Below are 22,347 nucleotides of genomic sequence, written 5' to 3' on the forward strand. Positions count from 1 at the left end.
CCGTTGACAACATTGTCATTTTCACTTCAGGTTAGAGAAGGTTTATTCCATTTTAGGTTTATTCAACAAAACAAAAACATAAATCAAAATCTTTTTGTAACAAACATTCCAAAGTTTTACAGCTTTAATCTCCAATCTGGAACAATCGATTCATTCTATATAATGGAGACCTATTCACAACTACATAGTGACACAGACAGTTGTTTACATCTGAGTTGTGGACATGGATATTAACTATTTCAGGGAGTACTAAGGAAGAAAATACAAATAAAGGCAACAAATGTTTCATCTTCATAAATATAGGATAGGTTAGGACACAGCGGATGTAGGTAAAACCATTTGATTGTATGTTCTCTCCAGTTATATGTACATTTTTTCCAGCATCCAGCACCGTCCTGTAAGAAAACAAGTGGCATTTATAACTTTAAAACTCACTGAATCTTACCAAAAACATATTTCACATCAAAAGAGAGAACTATGAAAAGAGGGCCTCACCTTTTCTTGTAAAGGCCTCATTCCACTTGCTTCTAATTTGGGACTGTAACAGGTGTAAATAACAGAACAGCTGTCAATTCACATGCCATATTTAGCCAACTGTGGTGGCTAGAACTGCAGTAGCAGGCCTACAAAAGGCATATTGCAAGAGCTTAAGTAGGCTACTAATAGATAAACAGTGTACAGACGTAGGATCTTATTTTGAGCCCGTTTCCTACAGCGGGAAAATAATACTACAGCAACAGGAAATGTGATTTATTACGTAGATGATAATTATTGGACATTTTTCTAGAGGTTGATACATTTTTCATTAGAGCGAATCGAGATAGAATTTTCAAAGGGGAAATTACAAACATTAGAAGCCTTTTAAAAACTCAAATACACTACAATTCGCATTTCCTGCTGTGCTGGAAAATTCTCAGCAACAGAAGTGATCAAATTAAGATCCTACATCTGTATGACAAAGTATATATATTTTTAAGACTACAGCCAGTATAAATATTCATGATGTCACACATAAATATTTTTTTGTAGTGTCCACCGTGGAAATTCAACACCCTGGGGGGTGACAAGCTGCTTGCATTACAGTGGATCCTGGTAGTAAATCACGGCGTCTCGCTGGTCCCTAATGGGCCCACTGCTGCTGAATCAAGGAAATGTGATGTAGTCCCCCAACTGAGTGCATGTGGAGTCATTACAGGAGTAATTTATGAGCAGCCGCTAGTACTGGCACTCAGACCCTTGCAATGGCAGAGGCCACCTCCCCCCTCCCAGTTTAGGGCTCTCCATGTAAGTCCGGCCTAGGAGAAGATGTACCAGGACTCAAATAGACTGATACCTATTCAAATAAACTTTGGTGCTAAATTCTCAGGTTTCATGGGTATTTTTATATTTTTACTAAGTGACAATATGATGGTTAAATATAAACGTTCTCTCCAATAAGACCAAAGTCAAAGCAAATTAAATGCCAACATGGATTTTATTTTTTAAAAGTGAAGACTTTCGACTCCTGAGTGGCGCAGTGGTCTAAGGCACTGCATCGCAGTGCTAACTGTGCCACTAGAGATCCTGGTTCGAATCCAGGCTCTGTCGCAGCCGGCCGCGACCGGGAGACTCATGGGCGGCGCACAATTGGCCCAGCGTCGTCCAGGGTAGGGGAGGGAATGGCCGGCAGGGATGTAGCTCAGTTGATAGAGCATGGTGTTTGCAACGCCAGGGTTGTGGGTTTGATTCCCAACGGGGGGCCAGTATAAAAAAATAAATATGTATTCACTAACTGTAAGTCGCTCTGGATAAGAGTGTCTGCTAAATGACTAAAATGTAAATGTTATAGGTAGGTATTTTAAAGAAGTGTAGTTCGTAACAAAGTGGCCATAATTTGTTGATTCACACTCAACTTCTGAATTCAGACCAATTTTGTAAATTGAAGCCCATTTTCCACATGAAACCTTAAAATATGTCAACAAGAGTTACTGACCTGTATGCATGTGCATTTACTCTGCCTCCTTATCTTTGTCAGCATCTGCATAAACAGGCTCTGTTGAGGTAAATATCATTATTTTAGTGATCATGAACCAATGGCAATATTTACACACAGCCTGATTCAAATACAACAAATTAACTTTTTGGTCCACTGTGGCAGGTAGATAAAAAAATCTATCAGCCACTCAGATATTTTACCGGCCAAAATATTTTGTTCTTGCCATAATTACAAACACACACACACAAAATAAATAAATGGATCAGCATGCTTTGTAATGTTTCTAAAACAGCAAATGTATCACTAGTAAGAAGAAATGTGGTATATTGCTCAGTTTCATTAACTGTTTTGTGACCTGAGTCTTTTAAGTAATGAAAGCATGTAAAAAAAAATCTCTGGATTATAAAGGGAAAACCAGCCACGTCACGGACACCGACGCCTCACTCCAAGACAAGCTTAACACCTTCTTCGCCTGCTTCCAGGAAAACAACACAGAGCCTATGTCGGGGGCCCCGCTGCTCACAAGGACTGCAGGCTCCCGATCTCTGTAGCTGACATGAATAGAACTTTCAAGCATGTTAACCCTTGCAAGGCTTCTGGCCCGGATGGCATCCCAAGCAGCATCCTTAGTGCAGACGCAGACCAGCTTGCTGGAGTGTTTATGGACATATTCAATCTCTCCCTATCCCAGTCTGTTGTCCCCACGTGCTTCAAGATGTCCACTATTGTTCCTGTACCGAAGAAAACAAATGTAACTGAACTCAATGACTATCACCCCGTACACTCACTTCTGTCATCATGAAGTGCTTTGAGAGGCTACTCAAGGACCATATCACCTCCACCTTGCCCGACACCCTAGACCCACTAAAATTTGCATACCGCCCCAACAGATCTACGGACGATGCAATTGTCGTTGCACTGCACACCGCCCTATCCCACCTGGACAAGAGGAATACCTATGTAAGAATGCTGATCATCGACTACAGCTTTGCTTTCAACACCATAGTACATCACTCGTCACTAAGCTCAGGTCCCTGGGTCTGAACTCCTCCCTGTGCAACTGGATCCTGGACGTCCTGACATGCCGAACCCAGGTGGTGAGGGTAGGCAACAACACCTCCGCCATGCTGATCCTCAACATGGGGGCCCCACAAGGGTGCATGCTCAGCTCCCTCCTGTACTCCCTGTTCACCCAACTCAATCATCAAGTTTGCTGACAACACGACAGTGGTAGGCCTGATTACCAACAATGACGAGACAGCCTACAGGGAGGAGGTTAGAGCCCTGACGGAGTGATGCCAGGAAAATAACCTTTCCCTCAACGTAAAAAAAACAAAGGGGCTGATCGTTGACAACAGGAGACAGAAGAGGGAGCACGCCTCTATCAACAGGGGCTGTGATGGAGAGGGTCAAAAACTTCAAATTCCTTGGGCACACATTAAAGAGGAAGAAGGCACAACAGCGCCTCTTCAACCTCAGGTGGCTGAAGAAATTTGACTTTCCGCTAAGACCCTCACAAACTACTACAGATGCACCATGTAGTCCCCTGTAGCTCAGTTGGTAGAGCATGGCGCTTGCAACGCCAGGGTTGTGGGTTTGTTTTCCACGGGGGGCCAGTATGAAAATGTATGCACTCACTAACTGTAAGTCGCTCTGGATAAGAGCATCTGCTAAATGACTAAAATGTAAAAGAGCATTCTATTGGGTTGCATCACTGCCTGGTACAGCAACTGCACCCCCCTCAACGGCATGGCGCTCGGGAGAGTAGTGTGGTCAGCTCAACTCATCGCTGGGGTTACACTGCCTGCCCTCCAGGACATTTACAGCACTTGATGTCAAAGGAAGGCCAAGAAGATCATTAAGGACCTCAGCCACCCGAGCCACAGTCTGTTCACTCTGCTACCATCCAGCAGACTGAGACAGTACAGCTTCTATCAGCAGGTCATCAGATTGTTGAACAGTTTCTATCACCAGGCCATCAGACTGAGAAACAGCTTCTATCACCAGGCCATCAGACTGTTGAACAGCTTCTATCAGCAGGCCATCAGACTGAGAAACAGCTTCTATCAGCAGGCCATCAGACTGTTGAACAGTTTCTATCACCAGGCCATCAGACTGTTGAACAGCTTCTATCAGCAGGCCATCAGACTGAGAAACAGCTTCTATCAGCAGGCCATCAGACTGTTGAACAGTTTCTATCACCAGGCCATCAGACTGTTGAACAGCTTCTATCACCAGGTCATCAGACTGAGAAACTGCTTCTATAACCAGGCCATCAGACTGTTGAACAGCTTCTATCACCAGGACATCAGACTGTTGAACAGTCATCACTAGCTGGCTAACTGCCCAGTACTCAGCCCTGCATCTTGAGACTTACAGTATGCCCCATGTATATAGATAGTCATTGAACGCTGGTCACCTCATATTCTGTTTATATACTGTTGTTTACTCACTGTGTATGTATATACTATATTATCCACATATATCATCCTGTTATACCTTTTCTACTGTACATACTGTTCCATTTCATTTTCCAGATTATATTCAGTCTCCACACACCACGTACGTATAGTCTCACTGTAATACACCTACTTGGATTGTTATTTCTTAATTTCTTCTTTAGATTTTTTTCAATATTGTGTATTTGTGAGACATTTTACTGCACTGTAGGAGTTAGTAACACAAGTATTTCGCTGCACCTAAATAAACACTGATTTGATTTACAGACATTCGCATGTTGTTGCTTCCTCAGAAAACTGCAGGAAATGAGAATCATTGATGTATTCTGTTCATGTCTTATGAGAAACTTATACCAATTCTTTAATATTCTTAATTTTGCTCTGTGTGACCACCAGCCAACGTGGCTGCTGAAATAAACATTCTACCCGCCAATACCAAAATCTACCCGCATTTGGTCGGTGGCGGGTGTTAATGTTAGACCCTGGAGTACATTTGTCTCAATAGTACAGAAGTTATCAGCAAAGTCAGTACTGGTAGGAAAAGACTGTAATTGCAAAAATGTTTTTACCACAACTACTACTTACTTTTGACCTCCAGCTTGCAGCCGGTGTCGACCTTCCCCAGTTCGTTCTCAGCTCTGCAGACATACTCTCCACCGTCGTATTGGCCGGGCTTACGGATCTCCAGGGTGCAGATGCCCCCTGTGCTGATCATCCTGTACTTGGGGTTATCCATGTTGTTGAGGATCATCTTGTTCTTCATCCACATAATCTTAGGCTGCAATGACATAATAAGTGATTTCTACGTTTCAGATCAATTGTTTGAAGTTTCAAGTTTTATTGTCAGCAGCTAGGTTTCCATCCAATCACGCAAATGTTCTAAAATCCGCCAAAGAAATATGCGCATTTTCCCACCAGTGGTGTGTTTCCACCAAACGGACCAAACGGACTCAGTGCGTGATGACGTAGTGCACACAAAATGTACTTTTTTGCTTCAGTTTTCATGTACCGAATAAAAATCTAAAGTTCAATGTATTTCCATCCCATTTTCAACTCTACCGATAGTTTTGTCACAAACTGTTGCATTAAATAGCAAATGTGCTTACTCTGGTCTTGGCATATTCGCTCTAGCCAACAGCTGGCAGATACAGTGTAGGTAGGCTGTGCAGCTAGGATAGTCTACATGATGACATTATTATGGATAAGACCGAGAATATTTGTATTTGTCAAACGGCAGTCAAGCATCGATCATCATGTCACCAGAATAAGACCCTCGATATTTATTGGAAAGGAGCATCAAGCTCCTTGCACATTCACCACTCTGTGAAGTTCATCATAACTTATTATATAATCTGTAGCCTACTAAACTGCATGCTTTCCTGAATCATAGTGGGAGGACCACACAACATGTCATCGCGTGACTCCAAGTTTACTTTGATATGATGGTTATTATATCAATATCTGTGCATAAAGTCATTTCCACTGCCATTTCTCGCATAATTAATTTTACAGACACAAAAAGATCCCACCATGTCAAACGAGCAAATTATGTGTCTGTCACGCCCTGGCTCTGGGGACTCTTAAATGTTGAGCCAGGGTGTGTAGTGTCTATGTTGTGTTTTCTATGTGTTTCTTTCTAGATCGTTTATTTCTATGTTGGCCAGGGTGGTTCCCAATCAGAGACAGCTGTGGCTCGTTGTCTCTGATTGGGGACCATACTTAGGCAGCTTGTTTGGCACTGTTGTTTGTGGGATCTTGTTCCGTAAGGTTTGGGTTTAACCCTAGGACTTCACGTATCGTTTATTGTTTTGTTCGTGTGTGTACTAAATAAAAGAATGTACGCTTATCACGCTGCGCCTTGGTCCGCTTATTATGACGATCGTGACAGTGTCAGCATTTATAAAATTGATTTTTTTTTATACGGTATGACTTTACTCATAAAAACTGTGGATGGAAACGTGGTTAAAGTCACAATTGTTTACTTGAGCTTTCGTGTACTTGGAGTATGTTTTACCATGCACCTTACTCAAATCTGATCCACGCATCGCAAAGGGAACATACCTCTATGAACAATCAATCAAATCCCCCAATAAAGGAACATCACATTTTAGCAGCCGCTCTTATCCAGAGTGACTTACAGTAGTGAGTGCATACATTTGAGTTATTTTTCATACTGATCCCCATGGGAATCAAACCCACAACCCTAGTGTTACAAGCACCATGGTCTACCAACTGAGCCACACAGGACCACACACTCATGTAGGGCTAGCTATGTTGGTTTCTAAGCCCTTTTCTTTGATGGTAACAGCTATTCGGAAGACACACACTCTCTCTGGGGTGCATGAGCCAGGGGGTCCAGTGACAGGGGCACCATGTGGCTCAGTGTAAATGACCCCCATGGTCCCCTCAGGGCAGGAATGTCACACATGTGACCCCTCAACCCCCTCCTCTCTGTCACCCACACACCCAGCTGGCCAGGGGTCCAGAGGTCCAGGGCTCCGCTCAGAGACTATCAGAACCTAACCCTGTACGGAGCTGCATTCCCAACCCCCCTATGCCAAATGCTGCTCTGCTGTGACAACTGGCAACCCAGTGTATCTGCTGGGAGGGGAGGGGACAGGCTGGAAGCTGGAGGTTCAGACAGCAGGCTGACAAGGATACTAAAGATCCCTCTCATTCCAACTCTGCTACAAGTAAATATATTGACAGGGACGGATGGACAGGGGTATGCGTGTGTGTGTGCGCGTGTGTGTGTCTGTTTGTGTCTGTGCGTGTGTGTGATACATATATGTGTATCCCCATCCAATAATATTTTCCAGGGAAAAAGTGAAGGCACACAAAAATATGTAATGGATCCGCACAACAAAAAAAAGCTTACTTCATTATTAGATGTTTTTAAGTATTTTCACTGCATCAGAGATAGCGTACATGGACGTTTCGGCTTTACAGCCTTCTTCAGTGTGTAGGTGAAGTGAAGGCGCAACTGGCAGCTGTCTGTGTTCATGGGCCTGGCATGTGGAGCCATCGGCACTAAAATCTCACCCAACAAACAATGAGTGGGTCTTTTAGAATCATGACAGTTCTGCTAGACTAGCCCACAGGTTTCCTTTCCATGAAGAACCTCCAGTACTGGGCTGGTATGAGAGTTTGTGAGAGGGAAGGTTTACCTTAGGGGATCCCCTCACAGAGCACAGCAGCTTGGTGCTGTAGCCAACAGTGGTGGACCTGTCATTCAGAACAGTGGTGAACTTGGGAGCCTCTGTGAAGTCACGCTCCACGAACGGGGTAGGTTTGTAGTCAATAACTGAAAAATAATGAGACACAAGCATGGATTAGGTCTTAAATAGGAGCAACTAGCTACAAGGAGACTTTTCTGTCCCACTCGTTCTAACCGTCTCCAACATTCTAACGTTGCAGGGGGATGTTTTTAGAAAGGCGTGGTGTGGAGAATGTCTCACCCTCCTTCACAATGGTGGCTTCTTCCTTGGTCACGGCACATTCCTCACTGAGTCCACACTTGTTCTCTGCAAAGACCCTGAAGGTGTAGGTGTTGCCCATGATGAGGTCTGAGATTGTGGCGTTTAGTCTGGTGTAGTGCTCCAGGATGTTGAACCAGTCCTGGGCAAGATACCATATTAGCATTAATTATATTTTATTACAGGAACTGTATTTTCTTTTGGGGTCTATTTTTTTGTGTAAAGTGTACTGAGATGTACCTTTAAATAAAGTTAGTTTGGATTAGATTTGATTACAGGGAAAATATTTGCTACTGCATCAATGGGAATTGTGTAAACGAGTTGGCTACAGAAGCTGTCATTGACTTTGACATTGTAATGTAAGCGGCGGGTTTCTCACCCCGGTTTTCTTGTCAGCCTTCTGGACGGTGTAGCCTGTGATCTCTGTGTTTCCATTATCTTTAGGTGCGGTCCACTCAAGAGCAACGTTGAATCCCCAGACATCCGCAACCTTAACGCTGGCTGGTGGCCCAGGCAGCTCTGTGGGAGAGCAGGCACAGAGGTAAAAGGTTGCATCATTTGTATCAGTCAACTCACAACAACTCAATCACTCTCCAGATCAGTTAGGACTAGGTCCAGGACTTCTTCCTGATCACATGACCTGACCAGGAACAACCCCTGGCCCTAGTTATGATAAAAAATATACCATGACAGTCAGAGGCTAATGCTACATCATGATCTGTTTGGAAATGAAAACAAGGTTGGATAGTCTAATACAATTTGACTTACCAATAATCTGGATGATGATAGCAGCTTTGTCTTCAAAGTCGTCCACCTTCACGCACATCTCGTATGAGCCAGAGTCCGCTCTCTCTGCTTGACGGATGAACAGGATGCTGTCTGTGTCAGATGTACGGACGTTGGCCCTCTTTGGGTCAAGGGGCCCTCCATCCTTTAACCAGCTAACCACCGGCTTAGGTTTGCCCTAGGACAGTAAAGAACACAAGGCCGGGCTCAATCAATGGTCTAACTTCCATCTGCATGGACACATGCTATAACATCAAATTATTTTACATCATCATGGCCAGGAGTCTTTCCTGACAATGTGATAAAACTCTAGCCCCTAGTTGTATTAAATAGTAAATGTGACTATAGCTAGGGTCCAATGTTTTTAATCCTGCTCAGGTCATGTCGTCTAGACAAACTCCCCACTCATCATCTCATAATGCAAACTCACAGAGTAGGGGATGACAAGGTTGATCTTCTCACCGACTTTCTTGACATACCTCTGCCTCAGGAAACGAGGCAGGCGGACTTTGGGGCGAGCTACAGACGGAACAAAAATAGGTTACGAATAACAATAATAATCAACCTGTTCAAATAAGTAAAATGACTGAAACTGACACACTTTATGGATAGGACACTACAGAGACACTTCAGAGACACTTCAGTGACACTTCAGAGATACTTCAGAGACACTTCAGAGCAAGCAATTGAATGTTTATCAGATATTAATAAAAAACAAAATCCTCAAAACCCACTTTATGTACATTGGAGACAGATTATCCTGTACTCCAGTCTTCCAGACCAGATCTAGTTGGGTGGGAACCAACCACCTGCTGAGTCTAGTAGAGTTATACTCATCAGAGCTCTAAATAGGTCCTGTCTGAACTCACACCATCTCATCAGAGCTCTAAATAGGTATTATCTAAACACACCATCTCATCAGAGCTCTAAATAGGTCTTATCTGAACTCACACCATCTCATCAGAGCTCTAAATAGGTATTATCTAAACACACCATCTCATCAGAGCTCTAAATAGGTCTTATCTAAACTCACACCATCTCATCAGAGCTCTAAATATGTCCTATTTGAAATCACACCATCGCATCAGAACTCTAAATAGGTCAGTTACCCCAGCACACACTGTTAAACAGGCTGCATTAAGAATCATACTCTACAGTTACCCCAGCCCACACGGTTGAACAGGCTGCATTAAGAATCATACTCTGCTTGATACTGTATTGTAGATTCTACCTAGACCATAGGGTTCCCCACAAACACATCAATCACAGCAAATGGCTTGCTGCATGTGTTAAAACATGGACAGAACTGTTGTATTTGTAACTAACCAATAACAGAACATAGAAACTATAATTGCGAACCCGCTCCTATACAAATCTATGCACTAGTGCCATTGGATGTCCAGTGCTATAGGCAGAAATATGTGCTGCTATTAGAAAATGGATGAAAAAAAACAACCAACCCACTGGGGAATGGTCATGGTAGAGTTAGGTGTGTTTCTCTGTGGAGCGTCCCGACTTGACACTCCTTATGGGGGATCAGGTCAAAAGAGAACTGCCCTGTCCCTGTCAGAGTCTGTGGCATATTTAAAAATAAACACTGGGTCCCTGGTCATCTCAAAGGACTTAGATGGCATACGAGACATTAGATCCCTCCCCTGTCCCCACCCCCTCTGTGTAGAGTGGACACTTTGGAATGTCCCCAACCCCCAACCCCGCCCTGTACGATTATACTTGTCACCATCACACCATCGCTGGCTTGACACCTCTCCAGCACGCATTCTGACTAGGGAGTCAACTCTATGCCAAACCTTCCGAATTGAATCTGTGTTCTGTGTTAATAGCAGACACATCCCAACCATTTTTCAAATGATTTGTGGGAAAGTTAGAAGTCTTTCCATTGTGTGGGTAACCAGATGCCTCTATTGGTGGACCAACGGTTAAGTTTGACAGTGGGACTGTGGGACTTGGACACTCCTATTGCGGGACAGCCAGTCCCTCGTATAAGTCCTTGGGGTTCAGGTTTCATTCCCCTCCACTAAAACTCTCCATTACACATTTGATGATCTCTCTCTTTACATCCCTGATTACATAACTTACTTTTTAATCGATCTTCTTTTTTTTTGTAGGTCTACCAATTCTTTTAGATTTCTATTTTACTGTATGTTCTGAATTTTTGACTCTGAATAAAACACAAAATCCAGGGCCTACCACTGTATACAGTAAATTAACTTGATTCCATGATGATTGCTGTAAATTCAGCCAGATCGCTTCAAGATTGACTTCGAAATTGGACGTCTGTCCATGTCCTGAGGTTGAAGGGAAATGCCTTCACCACCAGCCACTAGGGGCAACAGTGAGCGCTATTACAATCAAGTAGGCTTGGGCATTGTGGATGAGGGGTGGGGGATGAGTGTAATCCTATGACTCTGGATTCGAAGGTCGAGGGTTCAATCCCAGTGTTTGGCATAGGGATTTTTTACCCTATGCCAAACCTTAAACCTTACCCTTAACCCTTAACTTTGAAATTTGGAGCAACTTCGAAATTTGACGTTTGGAGAAATGGAACGATGTGGAGCAAGAGAAGCAACCCAGCATGTCAAAAACACTTAGAAATTTGACATTTGGAGCAACTTTGCAATTTGACGTTTGGAGAAAAGTGCAAAAATGTTTAATTCTGCAGTGAGACTATGAGAGCTTGTTGGTAAATTAAGATGCTTGACTAACCATTAACAGTTATCATTGAGGAAGACTAAAAATTACTTCTCCTGAATGCACAGTAAGAAGACACTGGTGAAAACATGCAACCAAAAGGTATTGTTGTGGAAAATGATCACTATACCTATTAAAAATCAAAGTTCTTCCAGAGTTTTTGTAGAATCTAGATAGACTTTATTACATAGAGCAACAAAAGCCGAGCTGGTCTGCAGAGCAACTAACTCACAACACTCGGCCCTCAGTTTATATACAATGTCCATTCCTGCTAGTTTTACATACTTTTTAGCTTAAACCCTCCCAGTTCAGTTTCTCCACCATTGTTTCCAAACGTTCATCTTTTGACCGCTCCGCCCACTCTCTTAATTTATGATAGTGGTGAAATCTGACTTCTCCTCCTATATTTATTTAGTTTGGATACAATGGTGGCCAAACCAAACTTTCTCATGTAAAAAATAACAGAACCCATCAATCGATACTTGAATATGGTTTAAACATAGCAGATCCATAATCCATTCTCAACCATATACATTTAAGACTTTCCTAATGCATTGCCTCATACATAACAGTATACTCAATCAAGAGCCATCTCCTGACTCTGGCTCAGACTCCCTCCTTGTGTACCACTCGGTACCACACTCACCTAGTCTTATTGCCTCATCCTCTGTACCACTGCTTGTCTTTATAATTAGCTATATTTTAATATTTATAGTCTAGAAAGATTTACTATTTTTAACCTATGGTCTGACCTTGGGTACCACTCGGTACCATAGCTCTGTATGGTCTACTGAAAAAATACCCCACAGTATCAAAGGGAGTGCTTTAGGCACTTAACAACTGGGGAGCTAGCTCCATGCTTGGACTGAGGAGCTCTACCACCCTCTTGGTGGCAATAATCTGAGAAGACGACAGTTGCATTACTCTAACAGGCCAGGGATGTGCCAAGCCAACAGAATTTGGATATCTGAGATGGAAAATATGCTGAGCTGTTTCTCCCTAGCTGTTTCAACGTCTGCTCTTTTGAAAAGCTTTTACAACAATAAAGACGCCCACCACAAACAGTTTGGACTTGCTGCGATGGCCACCCGTTAATACAATACTGTCCACTTGAAGTTCATGGAAGAAAACCCCCACATCTTCTGGTTGGCAGTAATGGACCATGGTGTGCTTCTGAAGTACAGTAGCTAAGGGCTGTGTGTGTGTGTGTGTGTGTGTGTGTGTGTGTGTGTGTGTGTGTGTGTGTGTGTGTGTGTGTGTGTGTGTGTGTGTGTGTGTGTGTGTGTGTGAGAGAGAGTACATATGTGACCAGTTTCAGGAAGCTAGGCATATGTCGCACGTCACTACTTCACAGGAGAGGCATTTGAAAGTATTTTTATTTCGTTATTCTTTATGCGTTTTTTTTGGGCAGAAATGCCTTCTGGAAGATGTCAACTTTCATGTGCCTTAATAAAAAACTTGTATTCCATCTGTAAATACAAATAAAATGGTTAATTACGAGCCTAGTTGGTTTAGCCACGGAAAAAGACAGGAACCTTCCTGCTAGCCATGATTGGCTGAGAAAATGGATGGGCTGGACATGCCAGGAGATGAGTTTGGATTGGTCTGCCATGTAGCTCGCTTCTGTCTATAATGTGAGCTGCTCAGTATGTGTTGATAATCCTATCTACCACGGTTTTTGGAAATATATAACATTAGCCATCGAGAACTACAAAAGTTGTACTACTTTTCTCAACAACATTGATGCCCTGAATTCAGCAGGTGCTATCGTCAGATGAGTTGGAAAAAGTTGTGATGGGCTACTTTCTCTGCACACGCCACGGTCAGTTTGAACCAGAGTGACTTGACACAACGCTGGCCAAACAAGAATGGAGTTAAATGGTTCCAGTCTGCCGTGAAGCGTTCATGTATGTATACGGGTAAGAGTCTAGCTACATTTTCAGATATTATACGTTTCAAATTTTGTCAGAAAGTTGTTTTCATTGCAAGTTAAAGCATACTGTTAGCTAGCAAGCGAATGTTAGCTTGCTGGCTCGTTAGCTAACGTTACGTGTATGATCTGTGTAGTAATCAGAACCCATTCACTTATCTAGGTGTGGCTGTGGGGTGGTTATAGCATTTATTTCACATGACCGATCAATTTAGACAAGTGTGACTGGGTAAGTGTCATCTAATAATTCTAAAATATTTATATCTGGACACTTTCTGTTTTTGATATTGCTACTATGCAAGTATTCAAGTAACCATTTCACTGTACAGTTTACACACTCTGTATCCTGTGCATGTGACAAATAAATATACATTTAATTTGATATAGTGTGTGTTTACCAGAGACGATAATGTGAAGAACAACATGACCTGCACTAAAGTCAGATTAGGACATAGGCCAAGGACTAAATAAAGTGTATTTTTACCTGGAGTTTTCCTTATTGTAGGCTGCTACTTTTACCACTTTTAGTCTTGAAATCATTGGTTGTTTACTACACTACTCACTCTGTTTAACACATGGCCTCATGTGAATCCTTAAAGAGATGGGTGGGGCTAAAGCTTAAGAGGGTCTGAACGATGCTGGATGGGTGTAGACAAAGAAGAGCTCTCCAGTAGGTGTACCAAAAAATTCAAGGAGCATTTTCTCAAAAGTGGGGTTACAAGTTTATCAACATTCAAAGCAGAATTACTTTCCCATTGTTCCTCAACTGCAGTGTCTATATACCATTTACTCTACTTTTATCCAATGTAAAAAACACAGTTTCAAATGTTGCGACACAGGACCGAATCCAGGTGGTGGGTAACATACAGTGCATTCGGAAAGTATTCAGACCCCTTCCCTTTTTCCGCATTTTGTTACGTTACAGCCTTATTCTAAAATTGATTAAATATTGATTTTTTGTCAACAATCTACACATAATACCCCATAATGGCAAAGCGAAAACAGGTTTCTATAATTTTTTGCAAATGTATTAATAATAAAAAAACGAAATACCTTATTCACGTAAGTATTCAGACCCTTTGCTATGAGACTCAAATTGAGCTCAGGTGCATCCTGTTTCCATTGATCATCCTTGAGATGTTTCTACAACTTGATTGGAGTCCACCTGTTGTAAATCAATTCAATTGATTGGACATGATTTGGAAAGGCACACACCTGTCTATATAAGGTCCCACAGTTGACAGTGCATGTCAGAGCAAAAACCAAGCCATTAGGTCGAAGGAATTGTCCGTAGAGCTCCGGGACAGGATTGTGTCGAGGCACAGATCTGGGGAAGGGTATAAAAAAATGTCTGCAGCATTGAAGTTCCCCAAGAACACAGTGACCTCCATCATTCTTAAATGGAATAAGTTTAGAACCACCAAGACTCTAGAGCTGGCCCCCCGGCCAAACTGAGCAATCGGGGGAGAAGGGTCTTGGTCAGGGAGGTGACCAAGAACCCAATGGTCACTCTGACAGAGCTCCAGAGTTCCTCTGTGGAGATGGGAGAACCTTCCAGAAGGACAACCATCTCTGCAGCACTCCACAAATCAGGTCTTTATGGTAGAGTGGAACACTTAAGCCACTCCTCAGTAAAAGGCACATGACAGCCCACTTGGAGTTTTCCAAAAGGCACTTAAAGGACTCTAAGACCATGAGAAACAAGATTCTCTGGTCTGATGAAATCAAGATTGAACTCTTTGGCGTCACGTCTGGAGGAAACCTGGCACCATCCCTACTGTGAAGCGTGGTGGTGGCAGCATCAAGCTGTGGGGATGTTTTTCAGCGGCAGGGACTGGTAGACTAGTCAGAATCGATGGAAAGATGAACGGAACAAAGTACAGAGAGATCTTTGAAAAAAACTTGCTCCAGAGCACTCAGGACCTCAGACTGGGGCGGGACAACAGGACAACGACCCTAAGCCAAGACAACGCAGGAGTGGCTTTGGGACAAGTCTCTGAATGTCCTTGAGTGGCCCAGCCAGAGCCCAGATTTGAACCCGATCGAACATCTCTGGAGAGACCTGAAAATAGCTGTGCATCGACGCTCCCCAAACAATGTGACAGAGCTTGAGAGGATGTGCTGAGAAGAATGGGAGAAACTCCCCAAATACAGGTGTGCCAAGCTTGTAGCGTTATACCCAAGAAGACTCAAGGCTGTAATCGCTGCCAAAGGTGCCAAAGGTGCTTCAACAAAGTACTGAGTAAAGGGTCTGAATACTTATGTAAATGTGATATTTCAGTTTTGTATTTTTTATAAAGTTGCAAACATTTCTAAAAAACTGTTTTTGCTTTGTCATTATGGGGTATTGTGTGTAGATTGATGAAGAAAAAAAACAATTTAATAAATTTTAGAACCAGGCTGTAACGTAACAAAATGTGGAAGAAGTCAAGGGGTCTGAATACTTTCCGAATGCACTGTATTGTCCATGCTTTGCTTACCCCCAACCTCCTTGACCAGAACAGGATCGGCGATAGTAGCAGGGGGGCTGCGGCCACCAGAGTTCACAGCCACCACCCGGATCAGCAGATGGTCGCCGGTAGTCTGGTTCTTGATTACATAACGACAGGACATGGTCAGATCCTCGTTGACTGCTTTCCAGTCTTCAGCTGTGACAGGAAAGAGAACACAGTGATGACAATATAGAACAGTGACAGAACAGTTAACACGATGAGGACAACATAGAACAGTGACAGAACAGTTAACACGATGAGGACAATATAGAACAGTGACAGAACAGTTAACACGATGAGGACAATATAGAACAGTGACAGAACAGTTAACACGATGAGGACAACATAGAACAGTAACAGAACAGTTAACACGATGAGGACAACATAGAACAGTGACAGAACAGTTAACACGATGAGGACAACATAGAACAGTGACAGAACAGTTAACACGATGAGGACAATATAGAACTGTGGCAGTAGAATGAACACCGTGAGGACCATAAGCATGAGTTAACAGCTCAGTTTATGAATCCTGTCATTTTATTGTATCATGCATTTATACATGTAGTACTTATTTTCCTATCTGGGCCCAAAACAATATTTTTAAATGGACTAATCAACGAGATTCATTAATAAAAATATATTATGTTGTGTCAAAACAATATTTTTAAATGGACGAATGAAGGAGATTAATTAATAAAAATATAATATGTTGTGTTTTCAGGGTGCATTACTACATTTGCAAGGTCAACCGTGAAGTTGTATAACTTGAGGTATCTTCTCTTCTCTGCCATTTGAGTTGAGTCTGTTACTGACATTAGCATACGGTTGTGATCTAAAAGCAGGCACCAGCAAGTTCACGGCACCACCAGAAATGCCTCTCTCCTTATAGGGAGAGGTTAGGTACGGTATAAATCAACTAGTGACATGCAGGGAAGAGGTGCAACTGATAGGTCTGACCAGCCAATAAAATATCATTTACAATTGTACCGTCTTAAAGTGGACCGGAGCCTCATTGTAGGGTGTTAGGTAAAACAATCAATAAACATTTTCATAAGGTTGTGGTTAATTCTCAATTTTACCTTAGATAATTCTCTACATCAGAGATGTACAAAATCCAATGGGACAACATAACAACATTCAAGAACTTAGTCGTTAAAAGGGTAGCCTGGTCCCAAATTGGTCATGCCCATGACCGTGGGAGTTGGCAAGACTGCACAAACAGATCTGGGACCAGGCTAGTTAAGGGCTGAAGTGGGTTTGAAGGACTTACTTCCCTCCTTAGTGATTTCCACAGTGTATCCATCCAGGCCAGAGTTGGGTGGAATGGTCTTTGGAGGCCTCCAGGTAATGGTCACTGAAGTGTCACTCTTATCCTCCACTATTACTTCCAGGGGCTCGCTGGTGGGCTCTACAGTTTGGAAACGTAAACACAATTCAGACAATGTACAACTCGAGACGCAAGAGGAAATAATTAGCCTTATTGGATTATCATGTCAATGGAAACATGGCAATAGGGCTCTACAGTTTGGAAAACGCAAACACAATTCAGACAACGTACAACTTGAGGACATGATATTGGGTTATCATATGAATGATAAAAATGGTAATAGGAGAATGTGTGAAGAGCTCCGTAACGGTTTGACTAATCTTTCCTGAGACCATCGGATTGGTTTACTTTTGGGGGGTAGGGGTGGAGGGGGGATAGGTGCTTTGGGGGGTTCCTCTGCGGGGGCCGCGTCGGCAGCAGCAGCTGATGTTAAATGTGCATTTATTTAAAGGTTAGAAGCAGCAGGTATGAGAGCAGTGCTCTAGAATCACTTCCATCCAATCCATTCCAATCCCATCTCTCACTGAACATCTCTTGGATTACCAGTAGAGAGATGAAAACAGTCTACACATATCCAATGTGCTATGGTACACTGTAGTCTTTAACTAGGGCCACGAGTGTTCCCTAGTACACTGTAGTCTTTAACGAGGGCCCAGAGTGTTTCCTGGTACACTGTAGTCTTTAAGTAAGGCCCAGAGTGTTCCCTGGTGCGCTGTAGTCTTTAAGTAGGGCCTGGAGTGTTTCCTGGTACACTGTAGTCTTTAACTAGGCCCTGGAGTGTTCCCTTTTACACTGTAGTCTTTAAGTAAGGCCCGGAGTGTTCCCTGGTGCGCTGTAATCTTTAACTAGGGCCGGGAGTGTTCCCTAGTAAGGTCAAGAGGTCAGGAAAAACTTTAGCACACGCTATATGTATACCAAACTACATATAGACTACCGGTCAAAAGTTTTAGAACACCTACTCATTCAAGGGTTTTTCTTTATTTTTACTATTTTTTACAATGTAAAATAATAGTGAAGACATCAAAACTATGAAATAACACGTATGGAATCATATAGTAACCAAAAAAGTGTTAAACCAATCAAAATATATTTTATATTTGCCTTGATGACAGCTTTGCACACTCTTGGCATTCAATCAACCAGCTTCACCTGGTTCCCACATATACTGAGCACTTGTTGGCTGCTTTTCCTTCACTCTGCGGTCCGACTCGTCCCAAACCATCTCAATTTGGTTGAGGTCGGGGGATTGTGGAGGCCAGGTCATCTGATGCAGCACTTCATTACTCTCCTTCTTGGTAAAATAGCCCTTACACAGCCTGGAGGTGTTGAAAATCAAAAGATAGTCCCACTAAGCCCAACCAGATGGGATGGCATATCGCTGCAGAATGCTGTGGTAGCCATGCTGGTTAAGTGTGGCTTGAATTCTAAATAAATCACAGACAGTGTCACCAGCAAAGCACTCCCACACCACAACACCTCCTCCTCCATGCTTTAAGAAGGCACAACTGTTAATTGAAATGCATTCCAGGTGACTACCTCATGAAGCTGGTTGAGAGAATACCAAGAGTGTGCAAAGCTGTCATCATGGCAAAGGGTGGCTATTTGAAGAATCTCAAATATAAAATATATTTTGATTTGTTTAACATTTGTTTGGTTACTACATGATTCCATATATGTTATTACATCGTTTTGATGTCTTCACTATTATCCTACAATGTAGAAAATTGTAAAAAATAAAGAAAAACCCTTGAATGAGTAGGTGTTCTAAAACTTTTGACCGGTAGTGTACCTTAACATGATCCCATATTGGAGTGGATTGAAATTGGACATATTCAGATGTGAAGGTATAATTGATCCATTTCACATGAACAGGGTCTACCTGTCGGCAGCAGCAGCATCAGCTAATGTACTAGTTAAAATGACATAAGGGCAGAGCCTGGCCCCAAATCTGCTTGTGCTGTCTTTAATGTCAACTCCTATAATAATGACCATAGCATTTTGCCAGAAAGACAATACAAACATATCTGGGACCAGGCTAATAAGGGCCTACCATGATGGGAAAAATGCTCAAATATCATTGAGATCTTTTAGCGCTATTAAGTTAGGGCTCTATTCAAACTGTAACACTGAAGCATTACAGATTCCGTGATATCTTTTTAAAGGTCATTTCCGATTGAGCCGACATACGCAGCTAAATCGGGAACATTGCCTTTAAATTTCAATCACGGTGTAAAGCTGAACTTCCGAGATGCGGATTGAATAAAGCGCTTAGTGTTGTTAGCCAAAAGTGATTTGTGATCATTCTAAATAGGTATATCCATATTGAGCGGCATACGATGACGAAGATGTCACCTGGCGCCCTGTGGATTGGTAGTGAGCCGATTACCATCAGCGGGAGCTCCGCCCTCAGCAGCAGCATCAGCAGCGGGAGCTCCGCCCTCAGCAGCAGGGGAGGTGGAGGCTGATATTAATTCAATGTTAGAGTGATGTTAGAACAAAAGCTGATTTTAAACGTTTCAAAATATCTTACTAAATGTTACAAAATGAAAAGAGAAGATGTTACAAAATGACAAGCTTAAAGTATGTGGATAAAAAGTACCGGTTTGTGAGTAAAGCGATAAAGATGTTACAGTAAAACGGTTAAGTAGCCTAATCAAGACAAACATCTCTTAATCTTGGCTTTACCCTCGACAGGTGCCTCAGCGTCAGCGACGGCTGGAGCTGCAGCTTCCTCGGAAAAATATACTTTCTCTAAATACATGTGAAGGAATACTTCGCAGGGTTTGGCGACGCGCAATGGACGCAAGTACAATTTTGGACCAAAAATGGAGAGGCTATTTATAGATGGCGGCCCTTGAAGAGATCCAGTGACAAAGGGACCGACATAAGAGCCATGACCTCCATTGAAATATTTGATGTATAAAGACCCATTAACAAACAATATCAACGTTTTGTTTTCCTGTCAACTTATGAAAATGTCACTTATGCCCTTGCGCACCAAACAAACATCGCCATGGCTCATCCATCCAGTCCAGAGAGGAGATAAATGATATTGACAAAGTAGCCCACATGTGTTTCTGCAAAAAGCCCAACCGAGATTCATTTCATGGAGCATTATCGCATTACCATCTGGAGGAGGGGGTGTGGGTGCTTTGGGCTCTTCAGGCGCGGGTTCTGCAGGAGCCTCTCCTTCGGCAGGAGCTGGTGCCTCTCCCTTGGCAGGTGCAGCCTCTGCCGGTGGAGCTTCGCCCTCGACAGGGGGAGTAGCCTCAGCAGGTGCGGCTTCAGCGGGTGCAGCGTCAGACATGGTGGCTGTTTCTGCTGCTACTCCCAAAGTCAGTAAGTCCTCAAAGAGTCATCACTCTAGAGGAAGTGGCAGGCTATATAGTCGGTGGTAGCGGACTCCACCCCCTAATGCATTTTATGTAACAGATACTTGACTGAATCTTGGATCTTATTATAGGCCTAGAAAGAGTATGGACCCTTATATACAGTTGCATATGTGGTCAGAGGGGTTTACCCTCTGTGTTTCAGTCAGTTTCCTGTTCACTGATGTGTTTGTTATGATAAACCACGCTTATAAACACTGATATGATAGTTAGACCGCAACCCACATGCACACTGACTGCTCTTGAAGATCTCAGGCGCTCTTTCATTACGCATGTAAAATATATTCGCAATTATGAGACAAATCATATATGACATGATTTTATTGACTCCAACGAACAGTGATAGGTGGATGGAAATGTCGATTCAGAAGAATGTCTATATTCTACTCAGTATAAATGATTAAGTTATTCATCTTGTAGTAGGCCTATATGGAGCAATTTTTATCCTGAATGATTGTTGTCGCTTACAGTATGCTGAAGTATTTACACTGTTTACAGTTATGTCCTGTACAAAATAGATCAATGAGATTTACAAAGGATTCCTTAGAAAAAGAAAGCTCAAATATCAACGTATTAAAAAGGAAAAGGTTAATCTATATAGAATTAACCCTTAACAATAAGTTAATGCTATTACATGTTCTGTTCACACTAAGTTGACATGCATTTACATTAAGAAATCCATCACAATTGCACCTCAATGACATTAGATACCATTATTACAATTTGTATCTTTTTATTTTGAGTCAATAACAAGCTTTGCAAAATAATTATGACTATTCAGCAACCTGTATTGGCCTTCATCAAGTGGAAATGCTTAATTTAGAATAAATTAATATTCATTAAGTTTCCAGAGGAACCAGATTTTATAGAAAACATTGATTTATCTTAGACTTTTACAAAGTCTCGTTTTTATTTTGAACTATGAACTTTGTTCTTGGATAATAGTTCAATTGTGCCCAACTGCAATTAGGGCCTAATCCGTTTCGACAACAAGCCGTGGAACCTCTACAACCTAGGCTTACACTGTCAAAGGTATAGCGATCTAAAGCCAAGGTTCTACCACTTCTAATTCAGTCAAGTGGTGTCTTGTGGGACCAATGTTTTTATTCCGCATATTCTAACAACCTTCAGATAGTTAGTCTACTCATAACACAAAGCATCCCTTCCATTTTAAAGGTCACATACTCCCTCTCAATGCAACACTTGCATCAACATTCACATTAAGGCATAGTTAACCCTGCCTGGTAACATATCATTTGGTCCAACTTACTGCAAGACTGAGGCAATGCAAATCAGAAGTGAACTGGGTTTGTTAGCTTTTAAAACAATTTTAAACCTTTTTCTTTTCCTTCTGATTGCCAAAACCAGTAGAAGTTGCTGCATAGTCCTGATACACCAGATAGTTAGCAAACACACAGCACAGCCACTACAGAGCAACAGCCACTACAGAGCAACAGCCACAATGACCAGTGAGTGAGATGAAGAACAAACAGAATGGCATTTGTTTTCCTGTATACATAGATACAGGGAATTCTATACTCGTACTCATATTCATTCTCTTCTGAATAGTAAAACAATGCAGAGTTTGTACACTGGCAAAATGGGGAGCCTACATGATAATTATGTTTTAGTTAGAGGCTAATTATTAAGATTATAGAAGGTCCAGATGGGTCTCATGGTGCCATTGTGAAATGGATAGGCCAAAGCGGCATTTTTTCCCACATATGTTTCATCAAGGATTTCTTTCCATTTGTAAAAATGTGGAAGGTTAACGTTTATTGGGATGAGTCTTGTCTTTGAG

At 42.3% G+C, this 22,347-nt stretch overlaps 1 protein-coding gene across 1 annotated transcript; it reads right to left on the reverse strand.

Annotated features, from left to right (window-relative positions):
• Positions 1–27: 27 nt before the first annotated feature.
• On the reverse strand, positions 28–20,813 carry LOC311123534 (myosin-binding protein H-like; the record flags this gene model as incomplete). Its single annotated transcript, XM_084197782.1, has 13 exons — positions 28–395; positions 496–538; positions 1,973–2,032; positions 5,020–5,212; positions 7,602–7,738; positions 7,893–8,052; positions 8,290–8,429; positions 8,679–8,874; positions 9,127–9,215; positions 15,816–15,983; positions 17,101–17,238; positions 20,284–20,503; positions 20,772–20,813. 11 exons carry the CDS (start codon positions 20,811–20,813, stop codon positions 1,989–1,991), a joined length of 1,527 nt encoding a protein of 508 aa, XP_084053908.1. The 3' UTR covers positions 28–395; positions 496–538; positions 1,973–1,988.
• Positions 20,814–22,347: the final 1,534 nt, after the last annotated feature.

The sequence above is a fragment of the Coregonus lavaretus genome (genome assembly GCF_964263955.1).
Source record: "Coregonus lavaretus genome assembly, contig: HAP1_SCAFFOLD_3418, whole genome shotgun sequence".
NCBI lineage: Eukaryota > Metazoa > Chordata > Actinopteri > Salmoniformes > Salmonidae > Coregonus > Coregonus lavaretus.